The sequence below is a fragment of the Malus domestica genome, chromosome 11 (genome assembly GCF_042453785.1).
Source record: "Malus domestica chromosome 11, GDT2T_hap1".
Lineage (NCBI taxonomy): Eukaryota > Viridiplantae > Streptophyta > Magnoliopsida > Rosales > Rosaceae > Malus > Malus domestica.
In genome coordinates this window covers 9,594,634-9,618,158 of record NC_091671.1, presented here as the reverse complement: position 1 = coordinate 9,618,158, position 23,525 = coordinate 9,594,634, and the positions used below count along the sequence as shown (strand labels likewise).

General features: G+C 36.5%; 3 protein-coding genes across 3 annotated transcripts; 2 read left to right on the top strand and 1 right to left on the bottom strand.

Annotated features, from left to right (window-relative positions):
• The first annotated feature begins 7,020 nt into the window (after positions 1 to 7,020).
• On the top strand, positions 7,021 to 8,579 carry LOC103447724 (uncharacterized). The gene is made up of 2 exons (XM_008386917.4): positions 7,021 to 7,372; positions 7,464 to 8,579. Exon 2 carries the CDS (start codon positions 7,520 to 7,522, stop codon positions 8,456 to 8,458), a length of 939 nt encoding a protein of 312 aa, XP_008385139.1. The 5' UTR covers positions 7,021 to 7,372; positions 7,464 to 7,519; the 3' UTR covers positions 8,459 to 8,579.
• An 8,122-nt stretch (positions 8,580 to 16,701) lies between these two features.
• LOC103447725 (uncharacterized) lies at positions 16,702 to 18,883 on the top strand. Its single transcript, XM_008386918.4, has 3 exons — positions 16,702 to 16,840; positions 18,245 to 18,434; positions 18,552 to 18,883. Exons 2-3 carry the CDS (start codon positions 18,264 to 18,266, stop codon positions 18,621 to 18,623), a joined length of 243 nt encoding a protein of 80 aa, XP_008385140.3. The 5' UTR covers positions 16,702 to 16,840; positions 18,245 to 18,263; the 3' UTR covers positions 18,624 to 18,883.
• A 750-nt stretch (positions 18,884 to 19,633) lies between these two features.
• Positions 19,634 to 22,916, bottom strand: LOC114819512 (heat shock cognate 70 kDa protein 2-like). The gene is made up of 2 exons (XM_029088424.2): positions 22,572 to 22,916; positions 19,634 to 21,568 (listed from the first exon to the last, which is right to left on the bottom strand). Exons 1-2 carry the CDS (start codon positions 22,783 to 22,785, stop codon positions 19,833 to 19,835), a joined length of 1,950 nt encoding a protein of 649 aa, XP_028944257.1. The 5' UTR covers positions 22,786 to 22,916; the 3' UTR covers positions 19,634 to 19,832.
• Positions 22,917 to 23,525: the final 609 nt, after the last annotated feature.

The window sequence follows — 23,525 nt, the reverse complement described above, 5'->3', positions numbered from 1 at the left end:
TCAGTATTAACTGATTTTAATAGTTTAATTGTTCGATGAGGCCGGCAAGCTTTCACTATCACGTTTTTTTATCAAATGCTACATTATTATGATCGCACTAAAAACTGAAAAGTTTCAAAGACGGCTTTTTTTCTCTTCCAATCGGATTTTCAAGATGATTTTCTAACCCTTCATGATTCATAATCATTATTGTTATATTTATTTAAGAATGTACGGTAGTCAATGAGAATACTCTCTTTAATCTTTGTACCAAACCCACTAACCTTCTCTTAATTACAATCTTTTTTTCTTGGCAATAAGCACCATCTGTTAATCACTACTAAACAAATTATGAGAGAAACACCATGTTCATGCGCCATAAATCCATGCAAATTGTAGGCACACAAACAAAGTCAGAGACTCACAAACATAATACCAATTTACAAAAGGCCAATCGATGGGAAGGAAGAGAGGCGATCGAGGATAATATAGGTAGGTGTGGTGCATGCTAACCCTAGATAATGCATGCGTGATAAAAGGGTTTTGTGCTGACTATCATGCAATACATTTCAGACAATTTATTGTTTTAAATTAATTAATAATTTGTATTAGTTATTTGTAAATGTTAAACGTTGCGTGTAATATACATCACCTTCCACAGTCCAACCTATCCCGCATTCTGCATATTGCTTCGTATATTTTCACCAGCACCGGATACGATGCAGCTCTTTCTCGCAGGCTTGAGAGATTTTTTAGTGTACGGAAATATATCTGTTTTATCAAGTGTAATAATAAAAGTGATTGGATACTTTAAAACACATTTCAACTATATATATATATATGATGATATTTGGTGTATCGGATCGTGTTCCCAGTAAACTAAAAAATTTCTACACAGACTCTTGTTATCTTTTCTTCTCTAGGGTTTTAGCTTTAGCTATAGGATACTTTCCCACTACATCTCTCAGTCTGCATGCGACAATGGTCCCTTTAACCTTGTCTATTTGGCCTGGTTTGTTTTAGCAAATTTTGGCGTAACATTCAACAAATTTTGATCCGATTCTCCTGCACTGAATGGGTCTAATCTCGAGAAGATAATGGGAAGAAATAGGTAAATGATAGTGAAAACCTAAGGGCCCGTTCATTTGGCATCCCTTTTAAAAATTGCACTTAAAAACTTAACACTTCTTGAAAACAAGGAGTTTTGAAATACAATTATATATAACATCCAAAAACTTAATTGGTATAAAGAATTTAAAAACTTTTTCCTCCTATTTTTTTATCTTAGAAAATTCATTAAAGAGACTGAAAATATGTTCCGATTGAGGACCCCAAAGGGTAGGCCTATCAACGACCACGACGACAACAACAACATGGACCCGGTTGAGCTCCTAATCCGACCCAACACCCGATCCCCTCCAAGCACAACACCAGATCGAGTCTCTCACTGCATCAACACCAGATTTTCGTTTCTAGTTCGATCGCACCTTCTTTGACAGTGCAAAGCTTGAATCGGCGACAGGCGACGACCAGGTTATCTCAGCACAAGCTGCGGAACTGGAATAAGAAACCAATTGTTTCGAACTAATGGTCAAGTGCAGTCATTGACCCATGCTCCCTCCGCTAGTGCTTACATATTTACATAAGAAACCAACTGTTTCGAACTAATGGTCATTACATTTAACCACAATAAAAACTTACAAAGAACAGTTTTGTGGATACTTTATGTCTAGCTCTCATCATGCATGTGACTAAGAAACAGATGCGTCCTAGTTCCTTAACAGTTTTTTGTTCGAACAGGTTTAGCCACATTTTTCAAGCTAACGTTTTATACCTTATCATATGGATGGTAATTAAGCTTAAATCTTCGTTTAAGCGACTCAAGTGATTGCAAACATTTGATGCCATTCTTTTCCCAGGTCCATCATATGTCCAGCCTTGAGGTTGAAGGAACAGTCCACGTCGTAGGTAGGTCTACATTTTAATCCACTCAGAGCAAGTCCACTGGAGGACTTTTTGCCCAGCACCCAGCCGAAAAAATAGGCCAGGACCCAGTGAATTTGCTCCAGCCGACCCAATTGACTGGCACCCAGCCCATGCCAGTCTCTAGGCCAGCCCATTTTTGACTGACCAAGGGACTGGCCTGTTTGTTTTTTTGCATTGGCGCGTGGCCTTCACGCTCGCGTGGGCGCGAGTAGGAGACAAGAAATCAGGCGGCGGGGCCCGCACGCAGGCGCACTCAGACCACAACCCGGGCTCGGCGACTTGGCCCACTTTCAGCCGTTGGATTTCCAACGGCTAGTTATTCTAGACCATTGGATTTTCAACGGTAAAAAAAAATTGAATTTCACTTTTAAACTGGACCGTCCAATCACAGATCAACGGTCCACGTTTTTCCCCCAATAAATTAAGAATTCACTTTTAAAAAATACAGAAACTTTTTAATAAATTTTAGATATTATTATTATTATTATTATTTTATTTTTTATAAATTCAGAAATTAAAAATAAAATTATTATTTTATAATTAAAAAATAATATTTTAATAAAATGGACTAGGCTATTTTTTGTTAGGGGTGGAGATGTTTTGGCCTATTACTGTTCAATGGAGTATATTACTGTTCACTTGAGTGGATAAATGCGCTAAGTGCTGGCACAAAGTCCTTAGGGGTGGACTTGCTCTCAACTCTATTAATTTCGATTGCAAAATGGATAGGGATCCCAGTTTGTTGAAATAGCCCCAATATATAATTACTGTGACATCTGCTGCTACGTACCAACCCTAAAATATTTTTTGAAAATGGAGTCTCGTTCACACTCTTCACTTGTATTTGTGCCCTATGTCGACAAAGTGTAAATAAGGTTTCGCCACAACAAGCAATATTATTAATTTGCACGCATTCAACTGCAGATCAAGTGCAAAAAGTTTCTAGGATAAGAGAGGTTTGATCAATATGTCTAAAACACGAGGCAGCATGTCATACATTATTATATAAGTGGAGAAAAGTTTCATTTTTCCAAGTATCTCTCGACTTGTATAGTGGTGTATATATGTGCCCGTGTTCCATACACACTGAAAAATCTCTCATAGAATAATGCTTATTTCTCTCACTTTGAAAATATGAAGCAACAAGCTTGCTTCGGAGTCCTTGTAACTTGTTAGTTTTGTAGTAAAATTACGAAATAGACATTGGGCAATTGTTGGATCCATATATCTGTGAGTAAGACCACATTATATTTTGTGAGATATAATCGCATTATGCACGTCCCACAAAGATGTTACTTCTTGCCAAGTACAACTTCATATTAGAATTTGTACCTTCCTATTTAAGAACATACATTGAGGGCCCCCATAGAACATCTCTATTTTTAAGCAATTTGTTCACTTTTTGAAATTTGATATTTTAAGAACCCTTATCTGTTGGGGTATTGTATGTTCCAAATTTTGTAACTTGGCCATGTGTTGCTTATGAGTTTGATTGCTTTATTTGTTAAAGCCCGCTTTTTAGTCAAAATTGTCTTAGAGATTTGCATAACTTTTCACTTAGGTCTTGAGATTTGAAATCTATAAAAGTTATCCTGAGATTGTCCACCATTAATCATTTTGGTATTTTCGTGAAAATTTCTGTTAAATAAAGACCAAATGAAATAAACATAGGGCCCAAATGATTTGACAAAACTTGAGCGAATTTTTGTCATGAACAATACTTGGCTACTCAAAGATTAGTAAGTAACTCCTACTCAAAAAATTTCAAAATTGTTCGTTGCCAATTTATAGAACTTCGTGTTTATAATCAGAACCGTTTATATTATAAATCACCATATAAAGATCGCATCTGCAAAAAATAAATTAAAACTAAGGTCGTTTAGTCATCAAACTGTTTAAAAACAATTGAACGGTATTGGTAAAAGCATTACGAACCGTCTATGTACTTGCTATAATAGAATGACTAAACGACCTTAGTTTTAATTTATTTTTTGCAGAGATGATATTTACAGTGTGATTCATAGTATGAACGATTATGATCATAAACACAAAGCTCTGTGATTAAAACACTAAGGGTTTTGAGTAGGAGCTCCTACTCATCTTTGAGGAGTCAAGTATTGTTCTTTTGTCATTTTATCCTTACTTAAGGAAGATTTTTAATGGAAGGACCAAACAATTGATGGTAAACAAACTCATGAACCACTTCTATCAATTTTAAATCTTAAGGGACCAAAATGAGGAGTTATGCCAATCACATGGATGATTTTGACTAAAAAATCTAAAAACTATATAATGAAAGATTCCATAGTTAAAAGACACCCTAAAAATCAATAATACTATTTGTATATATAAATTTGACACATTTATTAATATGTTTTTAAATAAAAAGAAAATCTACTAGTAAATGTAAAATTCATCGGTATTATTATGCATCAACAAACATGTATAAGACCATCTTCAAATGAGATGTAAAAAATGCCACATAGACATATAACAGTAACAAATGACATAATATTTACTTCAACCGAGATGTTAAAGATGATATGGAAAAGAAGCTGACATGGATAAGAGCATCTCCAATGGAGATGTCAAAAGATAAATATCAAATGTTAAATGATGGCTAACGTGGCAATGTCAGATTTTCTCTTTTTTTCCAACCGCTATGTTTTTTTTGTTATAAATGATATATATAGGACCCATTTTAAAAAGAAATCAATTAAAATAAATTTTCAAGATCTATAATTTGTGCATTAATGGGACCCACACAATCAAATAATTAAAAATTATTTGACATCACATTTTCTCATATGTCAAATTTGATATATGAAAACTCATATGTCAATCCACATAGGATTAACATATCGGTTGGAGTTTGCTTCTACCATCAAATTTGATCACATGACATTCAACTTAGAATTTGACATCTCTTTTGGAGACAATCTAAAGAGATGTCAAATTTAAAGTTGTTTTCAAATTTTATTTTTGCTATTTCCAAATGCATTTCACTTGTCTTACCTTAAAATTATCATATCTAAGTATTATTTTATTATTTTTAAACCAACAAAAACCCAACTTTTATTTGGTGTATTTGATGAAAGAAAAATATTGACAATATGTCAAATTGCCAAGTCAGCATCAAATTAAAATTTGATATTTGAATTTGATGTCTCCTTTAAAGATACTTTAAATATCATTGTCGACAAAAACTGTCCAGATGGCTAACGTGGATCGGTTCAGATTTGGATCGAATGGTGGGCAACTTAATTTGATGATGGGGCAAATCACAAACGGTTTCGATTTGACCTCTCATTAATTAATCATCAATGACCCAAATAAATGGACCCGCGTAGGTCCATTTTAATTTGATTACTAAAGGGTTTCCGCAAGCCCAAGCTTTGATTGACCAGCCATGCAGTTGTTTTGAACCTCTCCACGTAAATTAGAGGAGTTCATGTCATACCAAGACAAATATACAAAAACCTCCATCCTGCCTTCGTTATTTATTTCAAAAAAATTGCATGATAACTATTTTGATGTGTTAGTAATTCCGTAGAGAAAAATATAATCACATACTTTTAACCGAATCCATGAGAGAGAAGAGACGAAGATTATAAATACTTTTAACACAGTTTGACATGCTATTATTAGAATGTTGATCTAAAATGGTTTAAGATTCATAAGTGTTTTTGTTGAAAGTGTTTTACGATGTAAAAGTGGCCACTTGAAAAGTATATATAATTAACACTGTTGAAAAAAGTGGTGAATTGCCTTAATAATTATGGTTTTCCTCCTCAACCCGTTGTGTATCAGGTTTAAATTCTTCCCCTGTTTTTAAAGTAGATTGGTATAGAATATCGATTTTCTTATAAAAAAAAACGTTGTTGAAAGCAATGCCTATTTGATGTCAGAGCAAGAAAACGAATTTTCATGGTTTTCCTTAACTTGTTTAAGAACCAAAAAAGAAACAAGAAAAAGAAGAAAGCAACCCTTTTGCTTTCTCTTGTTTTTTCGGGTCTGCAGAAAGTAAGCATATTACATCTGTTGCCCTAAGAAAACTCTGCAGAAGGTTGAATTTCACCGGGAAAGACCAGATAGATGGTCATGGGTGACGAGTGTGTTGTTTGGCACTGCCCCTCTAATCAAGCTATGTTACGTGGAGGGCGGCTTCGGTGATGCACTCCCACTAGTCATTGTTTAATCTGATTTCTTTTATAAAGATTAAAGAATAACAAAATATACACGCGTAATTTCCATTTTATTATCCTTAAATTTTGCCCTAAACCTTTGTTGTGATTTTTTAAAAATATTTTTCGAAGGTAATTGAATGAGTTTTCTCCATTTGATCGTCAAGAAGCAAAATTTCGGTTTTGAGAAGTGAGGTTGGGTTTTGAGGATGAATTTAAATATTAAAGTGAGATAAAAACAAATAAATGTAATGAAGTTTTATAAAACTTAAACATAGTAAAATGGAAATTACCCATAAATATAATACAATACGATACAACGTATATCTAATCACATCGACTAAATAAAACTTGGTGTGAGAGTACGTGAGGCTGGTGGGTGTATTAATTTCCACACTGCATGAAATATGGAACAATGAATAGAAAATAATATGTTTTGTCTAGAAGAATGAATAAATATTGAATAATAAAAAATGTTAATCTTATTATCGATTTGTATCATCTTTCTAATAGAGATGATATTCATATGTGCTGATGGAACATATTTTTATTAAAGATATGATACAAATAATAGTATAGATAGATAATAAGTGTAACACTACTCTTAAATAATATGTCAGGTGCAGTCCGCACATGATTTTTTTTCTTCATCACTTCAATAATAACTACATATTGTACGAGATCTATGGAACAAGAGAAGTTATTTGTTTCAACAAAAATATTTGAGGGGATTTTTAAAACAATACAAAGAAATTCAAACAATACAAAAAAATGTACATGAACCGTTACTGTTTATTAAAGTAGTAATTGACTTCGCTCAATAGCGTAATTGCTTGGGAAATTTAGTAGGAGTGGAGTTGCTCCAAATTCAAAACCCTAATATTTCCCTTCCATTTTACTTCCTTTTTAAAATGATTAAATTGGCACACACGCTTTTGCAAACCCATGTGGGTTGCTTTCCAGCCATTGCCATTCCACACACGCACATCCTCCATTTGTCAAGTTAATATAATCGCCTCCTCGCCTCCTTTCCAAAACCAAAAAACTTAATTCACTGAATGCTTGGCAAAATATAAAATTTTAATTTGACAATCTGCTGGAAACAAGAATTATTTAATTTTATCAAAGCTTTAAGCTTTACTCTCCATTGGTTCTTCTACTTCTCTACAAGTTCCGGTGGTGGCTGTGGCCTTTCTGGATGGGTGAAATCTTGGCCGTTAAAGGTAAGTGCTGTTAATTTTATGGAGAATTTGTACTTGTTGCGTGGTTTAAATTTGTGGGTTCTTATTTTTTTGTTGTGGGTTTTGTTTATAGTGGAGAAAACTGAGAGATTTTGAGGGCTGTGAGGCTATGAAATTCCAGAGAAAAAGATGACTTCTTTCAGAGGATTGGGAATTGGGTTGGGCATAGTTTTTGGGTGCCTGCTGTTGGGACTTGTTGCAGAGCTTTACTACCTGCTATGGGGGAAGAAGAGAATCACCAACAGAGAGATTGAGGAGGAAGAAGATGATGGTTACATTATCAGCCATGCAAAGGAAATCTTCCATTTTAATTGCTTCAAAAAACCCAATTCTTTTCACACCCGCAGCAATGGAAATTCAAATTCCCATGAGAATTTGAGAGAGCCAGATGTGAATGTCAATGGAAGTAGCGAGCCAGATTTGGAAATGGGTTCTAGCAAGGATTTGCTGTTGAAGCTCAATGGGGAAGAAAATGTGGAAATCTCAGAGCTGATGAGGCTGCACAATCTGGCTGGCCCACCAAGGTTTTTGTTCACAATCAAGGAGGAAGAAAAGGAGGATTTGGAATCAGAAGATGGGAAATCTAGAAGTAGCAGAAAAGGGTCAAGGACTAGAAGTTTGAGTGATATGATTTTGGCAGTGGACACACCTTTTCTCTCTCCTATGCCTTCCCCATCAGTAAAGTCTTCACCTTTGAGCAATTTGGAGGCCTACAAACACCATGGATTCAACCCCCTCTTTGAATCCTCCACAGAAGCTGATATGAACAGGCTGAGATCTTCACCCCCTCCAAAGTTCAAGTTCTTGAGAGATGCAGAGGAGAAGCTGCTGAGGAGATTGATGGAGGAAGCTGAGAAAAGGGCAGCTAAAAATGGTGGGTCTGCAGCTTCTGCAGCTCAAGATTGTGGGGTGAAAGCTTCAACAAATTCAACAATGGCTGCAGAAGAGAGAGATGGGTCTTTTATAAGACTCATTGTTGGCAAGAACAAGGAGAATCATCAGAATCCTCCAAGCTCTTCCAAGGTACTTCCACTGGCTTCTTCTCCTACAATGTCCAAACCAACTTGACAGGATTGGGCAATTAAATCTCTGTTAATTACCAAGAGATCTCTGTTAATTAGTTTTGAAAGAGGATTACTTCTGTATTATTAATCTTAGAGGTTGAAAGGTGTTTATCTTCTTCATTTTACTGCCATTGTTTTTATTTTTTTAGTTTGCGGGGCTTGTTTAGAGGTGATTGCGTTATTAGATTGAGATACCGTTTTCGCGAGTTAGGTAGGGTAAAAAAAATATGGATGGTCTGAGCTCTCATGTAGGATTCCCAGACAAAACTGACAAATTGTGCGGAGTTATTAAGGTGCTGGTTAGTTCAAGTGGGGAACTTGTGGGGTAATCATTTTTGTCCAGTCCTCAAATGTCCTCAGGTTTCTCTTTGACCAGTAATCATTCATTATCTTGTGGTTAGCTTAAACATATTCTTTCTTTTAACATTGTTTTTCTTCACTTTTTCATTCTACAATTGGAATTTGGAAGTAATGAAGTATAAATACAGATATATTTAAGGCATGCTTGCCAGAAAAGGGTTGAAGACTCTGTTACAAAAAACTGTAACGTGACAGTGTGTGACGATATTTTTATCCACTCATGAACTGTAACGTGACAGTGCGTGATAGCGTGAAATCCCACCACAATGATATTCCGATGTTAGTAAGTTCCTCTATGTTCTTAGGTGGCTTCGACATAGTGCAGTCGTATTCATTTAAGCCATGTTGGGCAGAAGTAAGTACTGCATCTGTTGAAATTTGTTCAACTAATGTAATTAGCCAAAAATTATCCACAGGTAATCTGCTTTGTGGGTCTTTTTTAATAGTTTTTTGAATAAAGTGTTCTGCAGTTTGAATTGGTCTCAAAGGAAACAATTGGACAATGGAGTACCCACTACTTCAGTTGCTGCCCTCCTTTCCATAAAAAGAACGCAGAAATGCACACCAGAATCCAGATTTTACCCAACTTAGATGCTTAAGAGTGACTCAACTTAACAAGAAATAGGATGGTAGTAGTAGTACTAGGTCCCCACCCCTCATTGGCCTTTTTTGGGGACTTGTTGGAGGTGATCTAGCTCACACCTATCTTAATCCTAACTCATTACTATCTCTCGCCGCTTTAGCTAACTTTAGGGACGTATTGTATTTTTCATCTTCGAAGGAAGGGGATGGGAGAGAATTTTCCCTACAATCGTGTGTGATGAGTGTTGTAAACACAAAAGGGTATATTCTCAGTAACATGACATATTTTCTTCTTCAAACGGTACAATTTGAAATTGAAAAAAGTTTTGGGCTAGAGGTTTCATATAAATGCTCTCTTCTCATAATCATCCCATCAGGGGTGAAGCTATAGAGGCACAAGCCGCCCCTCCTCTCGCCGGAGTTAATAGCTAAAGCCTAGGTTTTCGCCCCTCTGCTTTGGTGGTGTAGCTAGTGCTGCGTTGGGTGAGTTTTCTGCAACCTTGTTTCGTTTTATTTATTTATTTATTTTAAAACAATGCCGTTTTGGACCCGATGAAAAAATTTAAATAGAAATTTCCCAAACGACGGTTTTGTTTCAAAGAAGACAAAACCCTAATATCAAATCAGCACGCTTTCCCCCAACCTTAAGCTACCAAAATGCAGTCGTTTAGTATAATGTGTATGCCACAAAAGCAATGGCTAGAGTACTACCAATGGCTATGTCGACCTCTCTACACGCATCACCGTGATCGACATGTGATGTCGCTTACCACATGATTATGTCTACTAAAGTGCAAGTATATCTGCATTATTGAATCTTAATGCGAAGACTAACTAGCTCTTAGTATCGTGAGTCGTGACTATCAAAAGAGATTTTAAGTTTGTACTGAAAAACTTTTAACAATTTAAGGCTTAAAAGGACAGGTGTCATGATTGTTTGCCCTTTAGAGGAAGACTTGGTACTCCAACCAAAAAATGTGATAAAGGTTGAAAACGAGTGCATGAGAGGGTTAGGTTTTTTACCTAAACAACAAGTAATGTCGTTGTTATCACGCGACTTGGCAAAAAGTAGCCCATTCGTTAAGTATCAACTCCTCCATTTTAATCTGCAATAATACAAATTTTCAAAATTTGAATTCTTAAGGACAAGGAACTACCTGGAAACTTGGACAAAGATTACATCCTTCCATATGAAGTTTTGAATTTTTATTTTTTTGGGAAGAAACGATATTATCTACACTACTAAGAAGGAGGAGGTGGACTTAATCTTACAATGAGCTAGTAATAATGTGGTTTAAATTCATCTTTGGCAAGAATCGAACCTAATACCTCTTACTTATATGTGAAGAGAAATACTACTAGACTGTAGTACTAAATAACTCATATGAAGTTTTGAATTAAGAAAGCATTCTTGTGTGTTTGGCTAAGTATTAGAGCTGGGAAACAAACATAGCTAGTTCCATTCCATTTGGGTTGTGGTCCAAAACCCCAAAGCCGCTGTCAATTTTATGGGTCCATCCCATTTAAACCCTGGGTTGGTGGCCCCACTTAATTTATCATTTTCTCAATTTGTTTCCAGATCAATCATGTGGCAAACGTGAATTAGTTAATCAGTCAGGACAATGTGCTGACTCATTTGCGTTTAGTTTGTATGTGAGTTTGAATTCTCTTCTTTGTAAAATTAAATTCAAGCTCTTTATTGTGTTTTTGGTGCATTTGTAGGGTTTTAGTAATAGGTTTTATAGTTCTTGAGGAGTTAATTGGTACTTTGGAAGTCCCTTGTTCATTGTCTTTGTAGTACGTTTTAACAATTGAGTCAAAAGCTTATTGGCGTTTTGAAAGTTCATCATCCAAACATATAATTAGTAGGTATTTCGTATTTTGACATAAGTTGATAGAAATTTAATTTTCTAACATTGATCAACATAAACGATTTTGCTCATCAACTAAAGTCAACGAAAATAATTTTCTTCCCCAACCAAGATCAATATCAATTATTGGATTTTCTCTTCATTGACCTTTCCTTAAAAGCGCAAAATGTTGATTGATCCAATAATTTTAACACAAGTATTTTGTGACCTACCTCAAATAACCTCCCCTTAGGTTAATAAAAAAAAGTTACAAAGCGAACCCCTACTAATATACATGTCTCAAAAGTTAGTTTCTACATTTGTAACGAGAGTCTTGAATTCGACTCATACAAACTATGAGTTCGATATTAAATTGTAACAAATATTTCATCGTGTAGTTTATCTCAAATCAATCACCTTTTAATGCAAATGTCACATCTCGGGCCCGTTCCACCATCGTAACACGATATTGTCCGCTTTGGGCTTACTATTCCCTCACGGTTTTGTTTTTGGGAACTCACGAACAACTTCTCAATGGGTCACCCATCCTGGGAGTACACTGGCCTCCTTCTCGCTTAACTTCGGAGTTCCTATAGAATCTGAAGCCAGTGAGTTCCCAAAAATCCTCGTGCTAGATAGGGATGAGAATATACATTTAAGGATTACTCTCCTGGACGATGTGGGATGTTACAGCAAATATATTGTAGCATCAACAAGAAAATGATTTCTTCAACGTTACTCTTGAAATGTATTATGTTATATTATATAATATGTTTCTTCAACATTAGTCTTGAAAATAAGGTGGGGCCTAGCTCCGTTTTGAACTAGGCCAGATTTCTAGGCCTATCCTGGATATATAAAGAGACAAACAAAAGCAGATCGAGTTGTTCCATGATGGAAAGTTGGAAACTTTGTAGTTTTGCTCTGGACGTGACACAGCAGCCATGACAATCAAACATATGAAGATCAAGCTGCAATTTGCATTTGTCCTTGTCAATTTTCTTTTTCACTCGCACATGCATGCAATAATGTCTGAAGCCATTTTAGCAATGACCAAATCTGAAGCCATGCTTATTTGGTATAAGACTAAGAATATTGGGGTTGCTTGGCTTGAAGCAAAGCATGTTTGAGGATGAGATTTGTGTCATATTTTACATACGATATAACAGAAAAACTTACACATATCAAGTGTATGCGCTAATCCTCTCACAATCGACCAGGTGTTGTTCACATGATGAATACTATGAGAGAGACAATAGTTAAACGATTGTATACCCGTTACGTGTTAAGATAAATGTATATGGGATTTGCAAATAAGCCGAACGATGAGTTGACTTGAATCTTAAGGCTTGTTTACTTAATACATGAATTGAAGAAGTAAGGAATCATATATCACGTAATGAGTGCACGCTCTAGTTGATCCAGTTCATGATGTAGTATTGGGTTACGAATTTTACAAAGAAAATCAAACTTTTCATATTTTCAGAAGTGTTGCTAAACACATGGAAAGTTTGAGATTGAAATGATTCTAATACTCCATGTCACCAAAGGATTACATGGCAGTGAGAGTATCACGTTGAAAATATAGAAATGCAAAGAATTAACAATTCTTTAACATTTCAAACATTATCAGTTGATTTAAATTAATATAGTTCTTTCAACCATCAAGCCTTAAGAGATTAGATAATCAATAAATGCTTGTGAAATGACTGATTTCTAACCGTTAGACGCCTTCAAGCTAAAGCAATTTGAATTATGGACAATTGACAATCAAGAAAGATGAAGAAAGCAACTTGATCAGTTGCATGTTTGGTGCAAATTAGTGGAGTGCTGTTGGAACTTTAGAGCAACTCCACCTTGGAGCCCTCCCCTCAGTCAATTCACTATTCAATTCATCTTGTGAACAGTAACTGCCTTTTGCATCTCCACCGTTGCACTTGAATAGCCCTGGCAATAAGTAATAAAATATTAATTTTTTTTTTAACAAAATAATACTAAATAAATTTATTTGTAATTTTAGATAAGATATTTTAAATCGTTCTCGTTGCGTCACGTGTCATTTACCCAAAACGACTATTATTGGTCATAGATTTCAATAAGATTTTTATCCAACGTCATCGTGCCACGTATCGTTATCTTTTCAGATATTTTTTTCGGATTTTTTACAATTTAAAATTTTTTTTATTCAAATAATTAATCTCTGCCGTTGGATTTAAAAAAAAATTGAATTTCAACACTCTAGATTGTGCCACATGTCACAACGGTAACTTTTCTTAATTTTAAAACTATTTTTTTAAGTTTATAAAGCAAATTAACATCAACCGTTGATCTCAGATCGAACAGTTGATATTAAATCAGCTTTTTTTATATTTATTATCGTTGGAAATCGGACGGCTCGTATTAAAGAGCCGTTGGGATCGAACGGACTGTGGGAAGCCACGTGGCTTCCCAACGGTCACTGCGCGCGAGTCATTCACTCTGAAAACGTGTTGGCTGACGCGTCCCCACTGGTGCGTGAGGGGCACGCGCCTGACACAAAAAAATAAAAAAAAGGACGGACGCCAGGTATGGCGTCAGCCTGACGTCACACCCCTCGGGCTGAAGGGCTGGCAATCCCTCACGGGCATGGCCCTTGGGCTCTCATCCTCACTCGGGCTACCCAACACTGGAGCCGAACCCACCGACCCTCGGGCCCTTTCCTCTCGCCTGTCCTCCAAGCAAGGTCTAATGGTGGACTTGCTCTTAGATATTGAGAAGCGACCATATATCCACCAACTTTTCTTTTTGTTTCCCTCACTCATCATCCATCAACAGATCAACTTGCTTGAGCGTTGACTATTTGGGAGTTTGACATAAGGTACAAGGGTCCTAGGAATTTTGGTATGCCTAATTGCCTATGCACTGGCCAGCAGAAATAGTAGAAAGACATCGATTGTATATCTGACATGATAGCTACTTTTGCATTTTTTGTGAATGAGGATCCTCTCCGGATGAGGATCCTATCCTATCCGGATCCTCTTTGTGAGGATCCAAATGATTTTCTTTATGAAAATTTTGAGGATTTTCTAATCATGTCCGTTCATCGTACATCGCGCTGTTAGTTTTCGTCAAATACTGTTTATATTCAATTTTAAATAAAAAATTTACAATGATTTTTGACCCACGATGTATGAACGGATGTAATTGGAGGATTCCCGGATCCTCACAAAGAAGATCCGGAGAGGATCCTCCTTTGCTTTTTGCAATGTTGGCTTTGATTGTTGGAGTTGGATACTCTCCCTTCCTAATATTTCTTTTCTTAATTTTTTTAAACGATTACTATTAAGTCACTTCAACATTTTGTTTTGAATTTTTTATAGAGAGAAAATGACCAAAACGAAAGTGTGAGAGGAAGGGAGGAAAGGAAAGGAAAATAAGAGGGGAGAAAATCATACTCCTTGATTGCTAACGGTAAATTGTTACCTTTGTTCCATACAATGGATGGGATGGGATGTTAATTCTCACCCTTTAACTTTTCAGAACACAATACATGCAGCTGCTCTTAAAGCATCTCTGCTCGTTTTTGGAGGATAAGAACAATTGGAGGGCAAGGACAATAAAATTGCTCTTCCTATTCATTCTAAACAGTAATTGACTTTGTGCAAGTCCTCACGTTTAAAGGAGGAAGGGCAAGGGCAATATATTTTTTAATATTTTCTTCGTCTTATCCTCCATTTGTTTAATTTGCCAGTGTTTTTGTTTTTATTTTTTTTATTTTTTGAATTTTGCAAATGTACTTTTTAAGTGTGAACTTTGTATTAATTTTTTAGAGTTGGATTATTTTTTGTCGTTAAAATTTTCAATTTTTTAAAATTTGACAGACCATATGGCGTAGCCCCAATTTTTTTATTTTGTTTTTACCGTTGGAAATCTAACTGCTGTTGTTGCCTCAAATTCGGATCAAAATTATATAAAGGCTTAATTGGATTAATAATACCCGTGGTAATATGGTAGTTGGAAGATAGCCCATGCGGTAAAAAACTAGGATTTAAGCTCATGTGGTAAAGTTTGTTAGGATTTGTGCCCAAAATTGGAAATTTTGTCAACTTTTTGTTAATTAATAGCGCTTGAGCCAGCCTCACGTGTTAACAATTAATGGAGAGGTTTGTTTTAGCCTAATATGTGCATGGAGAGTTCTTTTTTAGCCTAAATGTGTGGCTCACGTGCTAATAGTTAACAGAAAATTGATGAAATTTTCAATTTTTGGCATAAATCCTAATAGACTTTACCACGAGGCTTAAATCTTAGTTTTTTCACCACATAAACTATCTTCTAACTATCCTATCACCACGGATACTATTAATCCAATTAGGCTATTAATCCACTTCCTTTCCTTCGCTCCCCCCCCCCCCCGGCGCCTCACTCTTAGCTCAGCCTAATTGAATATCAGAGTGCGTAACGAGCAAGACTAACAAAATAATAAGAATATTATTAAACTAACGAGAATGACAAAATGACTACAAAACTCTAGAGGATACATTGTGATTAACTTGTTATTCTACGAGCTACAAAACATTATATATACAAAGAACTAACATAACCCTAATAAACAAGAAAACAAAACTCTAATACTAATGGGCTAAGCTCAAATTCAAATAACAAAATAATTCTAAATTCCAACAAACCTGACTCGCGCCTCAGCTCAGCCTCACCCAGCAGCCATTCTCACTCAGTCTTCCCTCGACGTCGACCACTCGTCCACCTCACGCTCATCCCGGCGATCCGTGAGTTTTCTCTCGCCGTCTGGGCAACCCACCTCGATTCGAAAAAGTATCATTCTGTTCTATTTTTCTATTCAACGTGTGACTTAATTTTTTTGTAAAATTTTTTTCGCTCTAAAGGAATGTTCAATGATCTGCAGACTTGGGTGTCAAGGAGATAATTTTGGTGGTTTTGCAATCATTTTATTGATTGCAATCAATGAATGCGTAGTATTAGTCTTATTACAAGTAGATTACCAATGGAAATGTTTAATGTGCAAATTGGCCTATTAGCATAGCAAATTAGCAAACCTGTCTTTGAATTTTAATCATGAGATTAACGAAGCGCTTGCAAGATTATTTCATTTTGCTTATTGAGATTGATGTGCTTTGCATTTTCTGTTCGTGTTTATCATTCATTTTATTACGATTAATCATGCTCTGTTCTTATGCCCACGAAAAAAAAAGGGAAGTTTTAGAGTCTCGGTCTCTTGATCGTCAAGCTAAAACTTTATAGTCACCCGGTGTGGGTTTATTGCCTAAACGCTGACCATAAAGTTTTAGTCTCACGACCAAAAGAGCGAGACTCTAAAAATCCAATTCTCCTTTTATTTTTCATTTTATCTGTCTATTTTAATAGGCCAGCCCAAAGCTAATTGTCCAAGAATTTGTCAGCCCAATTCGGCTCAGGGCCTTTTGCTCTCACTCTCAGTCCCATTTGCGAACAACTTCGGCGTTCTCTGGAGATCACCAATTGAAAATTGAAGAACGTTTTGAAAAACCAGCAAAGCCCTAGAGCGGCCATTGTCGCTTGTTATCACTCTCTCTTTCTCCGCGGTTAGAGCCACCGACTCGGTAATTTACTCTTCCCTTCCTCCATTTCTTCTAAATTTATCATGCTTTTATTTCTGTGTGTGTAGAATTGGGTTTCCGTTGTTACCTAGTTTTTACTTGATTTTGATCCAAACGGTGTTCCGTAGGTTGTGAAAATTGGGGGAAAATGTAAAGTTTGTTAATTTAATTGAATTGAATTAGCATTTTGCATCTAGTGCTTATCCATCTATTTGCACTGCAACTGGGGCAATTTTGTGATTGCTGATTAACACCGTGACTTGATTAATTTGTTCTTGCTGGGTTAATTTATGCAACTGGATAATTTCTTATTAGCTGGTTTACGCTGTAAGCGGGTTAGTTTGCCCTCGCTGATTTACGCTGCGATTGGGGGTTTATATGTCCTCTCATTTACAGTGCAAACTGGGTTTTTGTTCATTACTGTTTTTAATCCACACTGATTATTGGGCTTGCTGAGAACCGAAAGAAGATTTGATTGTGCCTCGTCTTGGTTTTCAAGCTTTATAACATTTAACTGAACTTGTTTCGATAGTTTAATAGAGTGTGTACTATTGGTTTTCAAGCTTTGTAATTTTGCTCTGCCAAGGTTTGTGAGCTCCCTTGTTTCTGCTATGGTGGAACTGGAGGCCGAAAGAATTTTTCAATGATGGTGCATTTCATTCATTGAAATACAAGTTCTTTCAGCGCTTAGTTGTTTCAATTGTTTTACTTTTTACAAATCAAACCTTTTGTACGGTAGAGTGAGTAGGAAAAACATATGGTGGATGTGCAAGCTACAGTTGGACAAGAACACAAATACTACATCTGTAAAACCATGCCTTAATGATCACTGTATGAGATCCTTTAAATACTTGTCTATGCGATAGTGTTTATAATGCATTTGATTGTGAGATTTCATAGGGTTTATACGTCCACTAGATGAAGGAAGCTTCTTTCGTAGCACACAATTAAAATTGAGTAAATTGAGACAAATCCAAAAACCCTTTGTTCCCAAAAACCGTCTTTTGAACTTCTTCTTAGTGAGTAGATTGAGACAATTCTGGTGGACATCCGATTGTACTGTCTTGGGATGAGACTTGTTTGATTTGCAGGCTGGAGTTCTAATCTGAGCAACACATTGGGTTTTATGGGGGCATTTTTTGTTAGTAGTTGAACTGCAAAAGGTTACAGCATTGCCGCTTTATGTAAAATGTTTATGTAAGTTTGAACCCAGATTTTCATGGGATAAGACCTTGCATGAGCACCTTCCACCTTGGTGAAAGTAGTTGTTTAACTTAAATACAAAGCGGTGGTTGTGGTCATGTTTATTGTAGCTTTTCTCATGATGTATTCGATTTTCTTTACTACTGAACTTTTCCAATCTTCTTTCAAAAGTTGGGTGCACCTAACAGTTTCTTGCTTGGATAGGTGTTCTTCGAATCATAAAATGGGTCGGAAGGTTGGTACGGTGTATATAAATCCAAAGAAATTTGGAACTTTTCACAAACCTTGCATGAAGGAAATGATAGCATTTCTCAACTGCATGGCTACTAACCAGCTCTGTGATGATAAGTGTGTAAAGCAGAAGGAACTTTTGGGTACTTGTATGGAGGCTCAGGTAGATTTTTCGGTGTTCTCCTTAGGATTATGCATCTTCATTTTGTTCTCCGTTTTTTGCATCGATTCTTTTCATTCCTTGAAGTCTATCGTAATGCACCTGACCCTTTCGCTACAGAGCAACAAAAACAGAAAGTCAATGGGAAGCATCAATTACCACTTGCAGAGGCTGAGCAGGGGAAGGAAGTAGTTTGGCTTTGTAGGGAACGTTGTTTAAGTTGATGTATGATTATTTGGAGTCATCAATTACCACACACCCATTTTTGCCCTTTAATCGTCAATTCATTTGATCTGACATCCGAAAATTAAGAGGGGTGTGTGGACAGTACCATCGTGTTTCACGTATAATTTCCCTGCTTGATGCAATAGGTATGGGACTTTCTGGACATATTGTTTTTGAAAATTTCTGTTGCTAATTTGGTTTAATGAAAATTTCCATTGATCTGTAAACCTAAGTAACTTTAAAAATGAATTATGAAAATATCCTCCTTTTCTTCTCTTTAATTGTGAAAATATTTTTTTTCTCTAATTTATTTAAAAATTGAATTAGATTTAAGTTCTGTTAAGTTATTTGATGGTCCTCCTTTTTAGGTCAGTGAATGGGGAAGATACACATTATGAAAAAAAATTCTTAAGATAAATATTATATTCCACATTCACCGCCATACCCATTTTCGTGGTTTTTGAAAATTTACAGCAGTTTTATATAAAATTTTACCAAATACTCAGACACTGTTTATTTTTACTTTTTTTAAAAAAAGCACTTTTATAACTAAAGTTTACCGAACACTAAACTGCTTTATTTTACAACTATTTATTTTTTCACTACAACAAAAACAATTGTTTTTTCAAAAAGCACATTAATACCAACCTAGCCCTAAGTCTTTACCTCGGTATAACAAGGGCTTTGTTTTATCTTTATTTTTTAGTAATGCTCTTATCAATATGAGTTGAATTGGCTCAACATTCGTGTCTGAGAAGCTCACTTCTCAGCCCGAGGGGCCATCCTCCCGGTCCGATAGTGATGTGTTAGATGTGAGCATCGAACTAGAAACCAATCGGTCATGCTACGTAATTTAGGATCAACAACATTACTGTTGCAAACCCTGACAGTTTGGCGAGAACGATGACACAGTCCAAACAATACCATTGTGTGTTTGAAACAAACTCACCTAAATTAAAAGAATAAAACAAGATTGGTAGCAAAAGAAAATTTGGGATAATGAAAAGATTATTAATCATAGGTCGCAAAGAGTAGGATGGAAAATGAAAAATATGAACCGAAATTCATAAACCATAGCACCAATAAAAAAACTAAATTCGCAACATAGACATATCCAACTACATACTGTGACTACCCAAACCAAAAGAGCAGTTCATGGAACTAAAGAAATTTATCTTAATCAACTTCCTCGATCTTCGGTCCAGCACCGCCTGAAGCCGCCGGAGGAGCATCTTTGTCCGGGGCTCCGCCACCCACATCAGCACCCGCACCCTGATACATCTTGGCAATGATGGGATTGCAGAGGTTCTCAAGCTCTTTCATCTTGTCCTCAAACTCATCACAATCACCAAGCTGGTTCCCGTCAAGCCACTGAATGGCGTCTTCGACTGCGTCCTCGATTTTCTTCTTGTCCTCCGGATTGAGCTTCGAACCAATCTTTTCATCCCTCACCGTGTTCCTCATGTTGTAAGCATAGTTTTCGAGTGCATTCTTGGCCTCCACTTTCTTCTTGTGATCCTCGTCCTCTGCCTTGTACTTCTCCGCCTCTTGAACCATGTTCTCGATTTCCTCCTTCGACAATCTACCTTTGTCATTGGTGATCGTGATCTTATTCTTCTGCCCGGTGGTTTTGTCCTCAGCAGAGACATTTAAGATTCCATTCGCATCGATATCAAAGCAAACGGTGATCTGGGGCACACCCCTTGGAGCCGGAGGGATGCCTGAGAGCTCAAACTTGCCCAACAAGTTATTGTCTCTAGTTCTTGTTCTTTCACCTTCATATACCTGAATCAACACACCAGGTTGGTTATCCGAATAGGTTGAGAAAACCTGTTCTTTCTTGGTGGGAATCGTAGTGTTTCGCGGGATAAGAACAGTCATAACTCCACCGGCAGTCTCCAATCCAAGTGAAAGAGGGGTGACATCCAACAAGAGCAGGTCCTGCACCTTCTCATTTCCCTCACCGCTCAAGATGGCAGCTTGCACGGCCGCACCATACGCAACTGCTTCGTCAGGGTTGATGCTCTTGCAAAGCTCCTTACCATTGAAAAAATCCTGCAATAGTTGCTGCACCTTGGGAATTCTAGTAGAACCGCCGACGAGAACAACATCATGGACAGTGCTCTTGTCCATCTTAGCATCCCTCAAACACTTCTCCACCGGCTCCATACACTTTCGGAAGAGATCCATGTTGAGCTCCTCGAATCTCGCTCTGGTTATGGTGGAGTAAAAATCAATACCCTCAAACAGCGAATCAATCTCAATAGTTGTTTGAGCAGTGGAAGAAAGAGTCCTCTTTGCTCTCTCACAAGATGTTCTCAATCTCCTCAGTGCTCTGGGGTTATTGCTAATGTCCTTCTTGTTCTTCCTCTTAAACTCTTGCACGAAATGATTCACCATTCGGTTATCAAAATCTTCACCCCCGAGATGAGTGTCACCAGCGGTAGATTTGACTTCGAAAATACCCTCTTCGATCGTAAGAAGGGAAACGTCGAAAGTGCCACCACCAAGATCAAAGATGAGGACATTCTTCTCACCAACACTAGTTGCTTTCTTGTCAAGTCCATAGGCAATGGCGGCTGCAGTTGGTTCATTAATGATACGCATAACGTTCATGCCCGCAATCACACCGGCATCCTTCGTGGCTTGTCTTTGAGAGTCGTTGAAGTATGCCGGGACTGTGACAACGGAATTCTTCACGGTTGAACCGAGGTAGGCTTCTGCTATTTCACGCATCTTGGTGAGAACCATAGACGAGATCTCCTCAGCAGCAAACTGCTTGTCCTCGCCCTTGTAGTTAACCACAATTGTTGGCTTGTCGCCGGCACCAGCAATGACCTTGAAAGGCCATAGCTTCATGTCACTCTGGATTGTGGCATCAGTGAATCTCCTACCAATCAAACGCTTTGCATCTAACATAGAGCAAACAAAAGTGTAAGTGGTCAAAATTTGGATATTAAAGCTTTGACCAAAAAAAAAAAGAAAAAAGGATAATGAAAGAAACATTACTGATCAAGTAAATCATTATAAGGGAAACATCATAATCAAAGCATAAGATGGCAATAACCTAAAACAACAATTACAACTGTACTATCACAAATCATGTTTAGATATACCAAAGATTGAGATTAAAACATTTAAAACAAGTACATTAATTATCTGTCCCTAACATCAAATCCACACACAAGTGATCACAAATCTTTAGTCATCACTCAACAACAATAATCAGCCATCTCGCATTCAAGTCCAAACATGGAGCTCAATCTCTTTTTCTATTTATCCATGATCTCAAAAAAATTAAAAAAATAGTGGAAACAAAGGCTACATTGAATTGTGATTCACAAAATTAAATCTTAGGAAATGGCATGTTTTCTTCTAAAATTTTTTTGATTAAAAGATGTGAGTTTTAATGAAACATTCTCGGTGTTGTTCACTTTTAACGAAAAACCACATTTTTACATTTCTCTGATACTATTTATTACACCTTCATTTGTCATTTTTCATTAAAACTAAATTTTTTTTAAACTTTTCGTTAGTTTTCTTTTAAAAGATACTAAATATATATCAAATATATTATGAGATGTCGTACGCCTCTTGATTAAAAATGTGATCAAATAGTATGTAATCATCGACGAATTGCTATCCACATTTATTTTTTCAGATGCGACAAACTACATAAAATAAAACAATCTTATCAATCAAATCCAATTTATATTCGCTTACTTGAGCCATCACACATACACAAATGAATCACAATGACCAATTTAACCTTTAACCTTATCAAACCACCATGAAACCCTAAGACACACAATCTTTCGATCAAAGGTCATATTAGACAAATCATGCATGCAATCTGCAGATACGAAACAAAAAAAAAAACAATTAAACGAGGTTTGGACATGCAGGTATACCCACCAAAAACAGTGTTGACGGGGTTCATGGCGACCTGGTTCTTTGCGGCATCGCCAATCAAGCGCTCAGTGTCGGTGAAACCAACGTAGGACGGCGTCGTCCGGTTACCCTGATCATTGGCTATGATCTCAACACGATCGTGCTGCCAAACTCCGACGCATGAGTAGGTGGTTCCAAGATCGATGCCGATCGCTGGACCCTCCCCTTTTGCAGCCATTGTTGAAAACTTGTAAAAAACCTTTTGAATGAAACTTGCTTTTTTGTGAGTAGTATGAAGGTGAATTAGGTTATACTGGTGAACCGATGGTTACATATTGATATATAACAGAGTAAACCTTCTCGACCGAGTTTATGTGGGATTTCATAGACCGAGTTTCCAGAAGCTTCTTCTCCAACTGTTTCCATATTTTATAGCGAATGTGTGGTTTGACAGAGTAAAACTGGAATATGAGATTTTTAGTTTTTCTGTGTTTTTTTTTCTTTCTAAAACATGAGTTTCTTTTAATACAAAGATATATTTACCTTAAGAGTTAGGAGAATAAATTGGTTACGAACTTGCCATTTACGGGATTTGAACTAAAATATTATTACTTAAAATGTAATGAAATACCAGTAGAACGTGGTTGTAAATGACAAACATGAGTTTCTTTTTTTGGTGAAATGGCAACGGTTGTATTAGAACGTTAAGAAGATCTACAAATTTATGAATATTTGGACCAAACAACGTACCGTGACACTTCAAACGTTTTGATCAAGTTGTAAAAGGAATATATTTAAGGCTAAATTGGAGCAAAGGTATCTGATCTATACTACGAGTTCAATTTTTATATCTGAACTTTGCTAATAGTTTCTCCCATCCTTGAATTATGTCATTTGTTGCACTAGTAGTCATTTTAATTAACTCCGTCAACTTTTCCATTAAGTTCAGGGGTAAAGTAAAAATTTCATCCAAAAAAT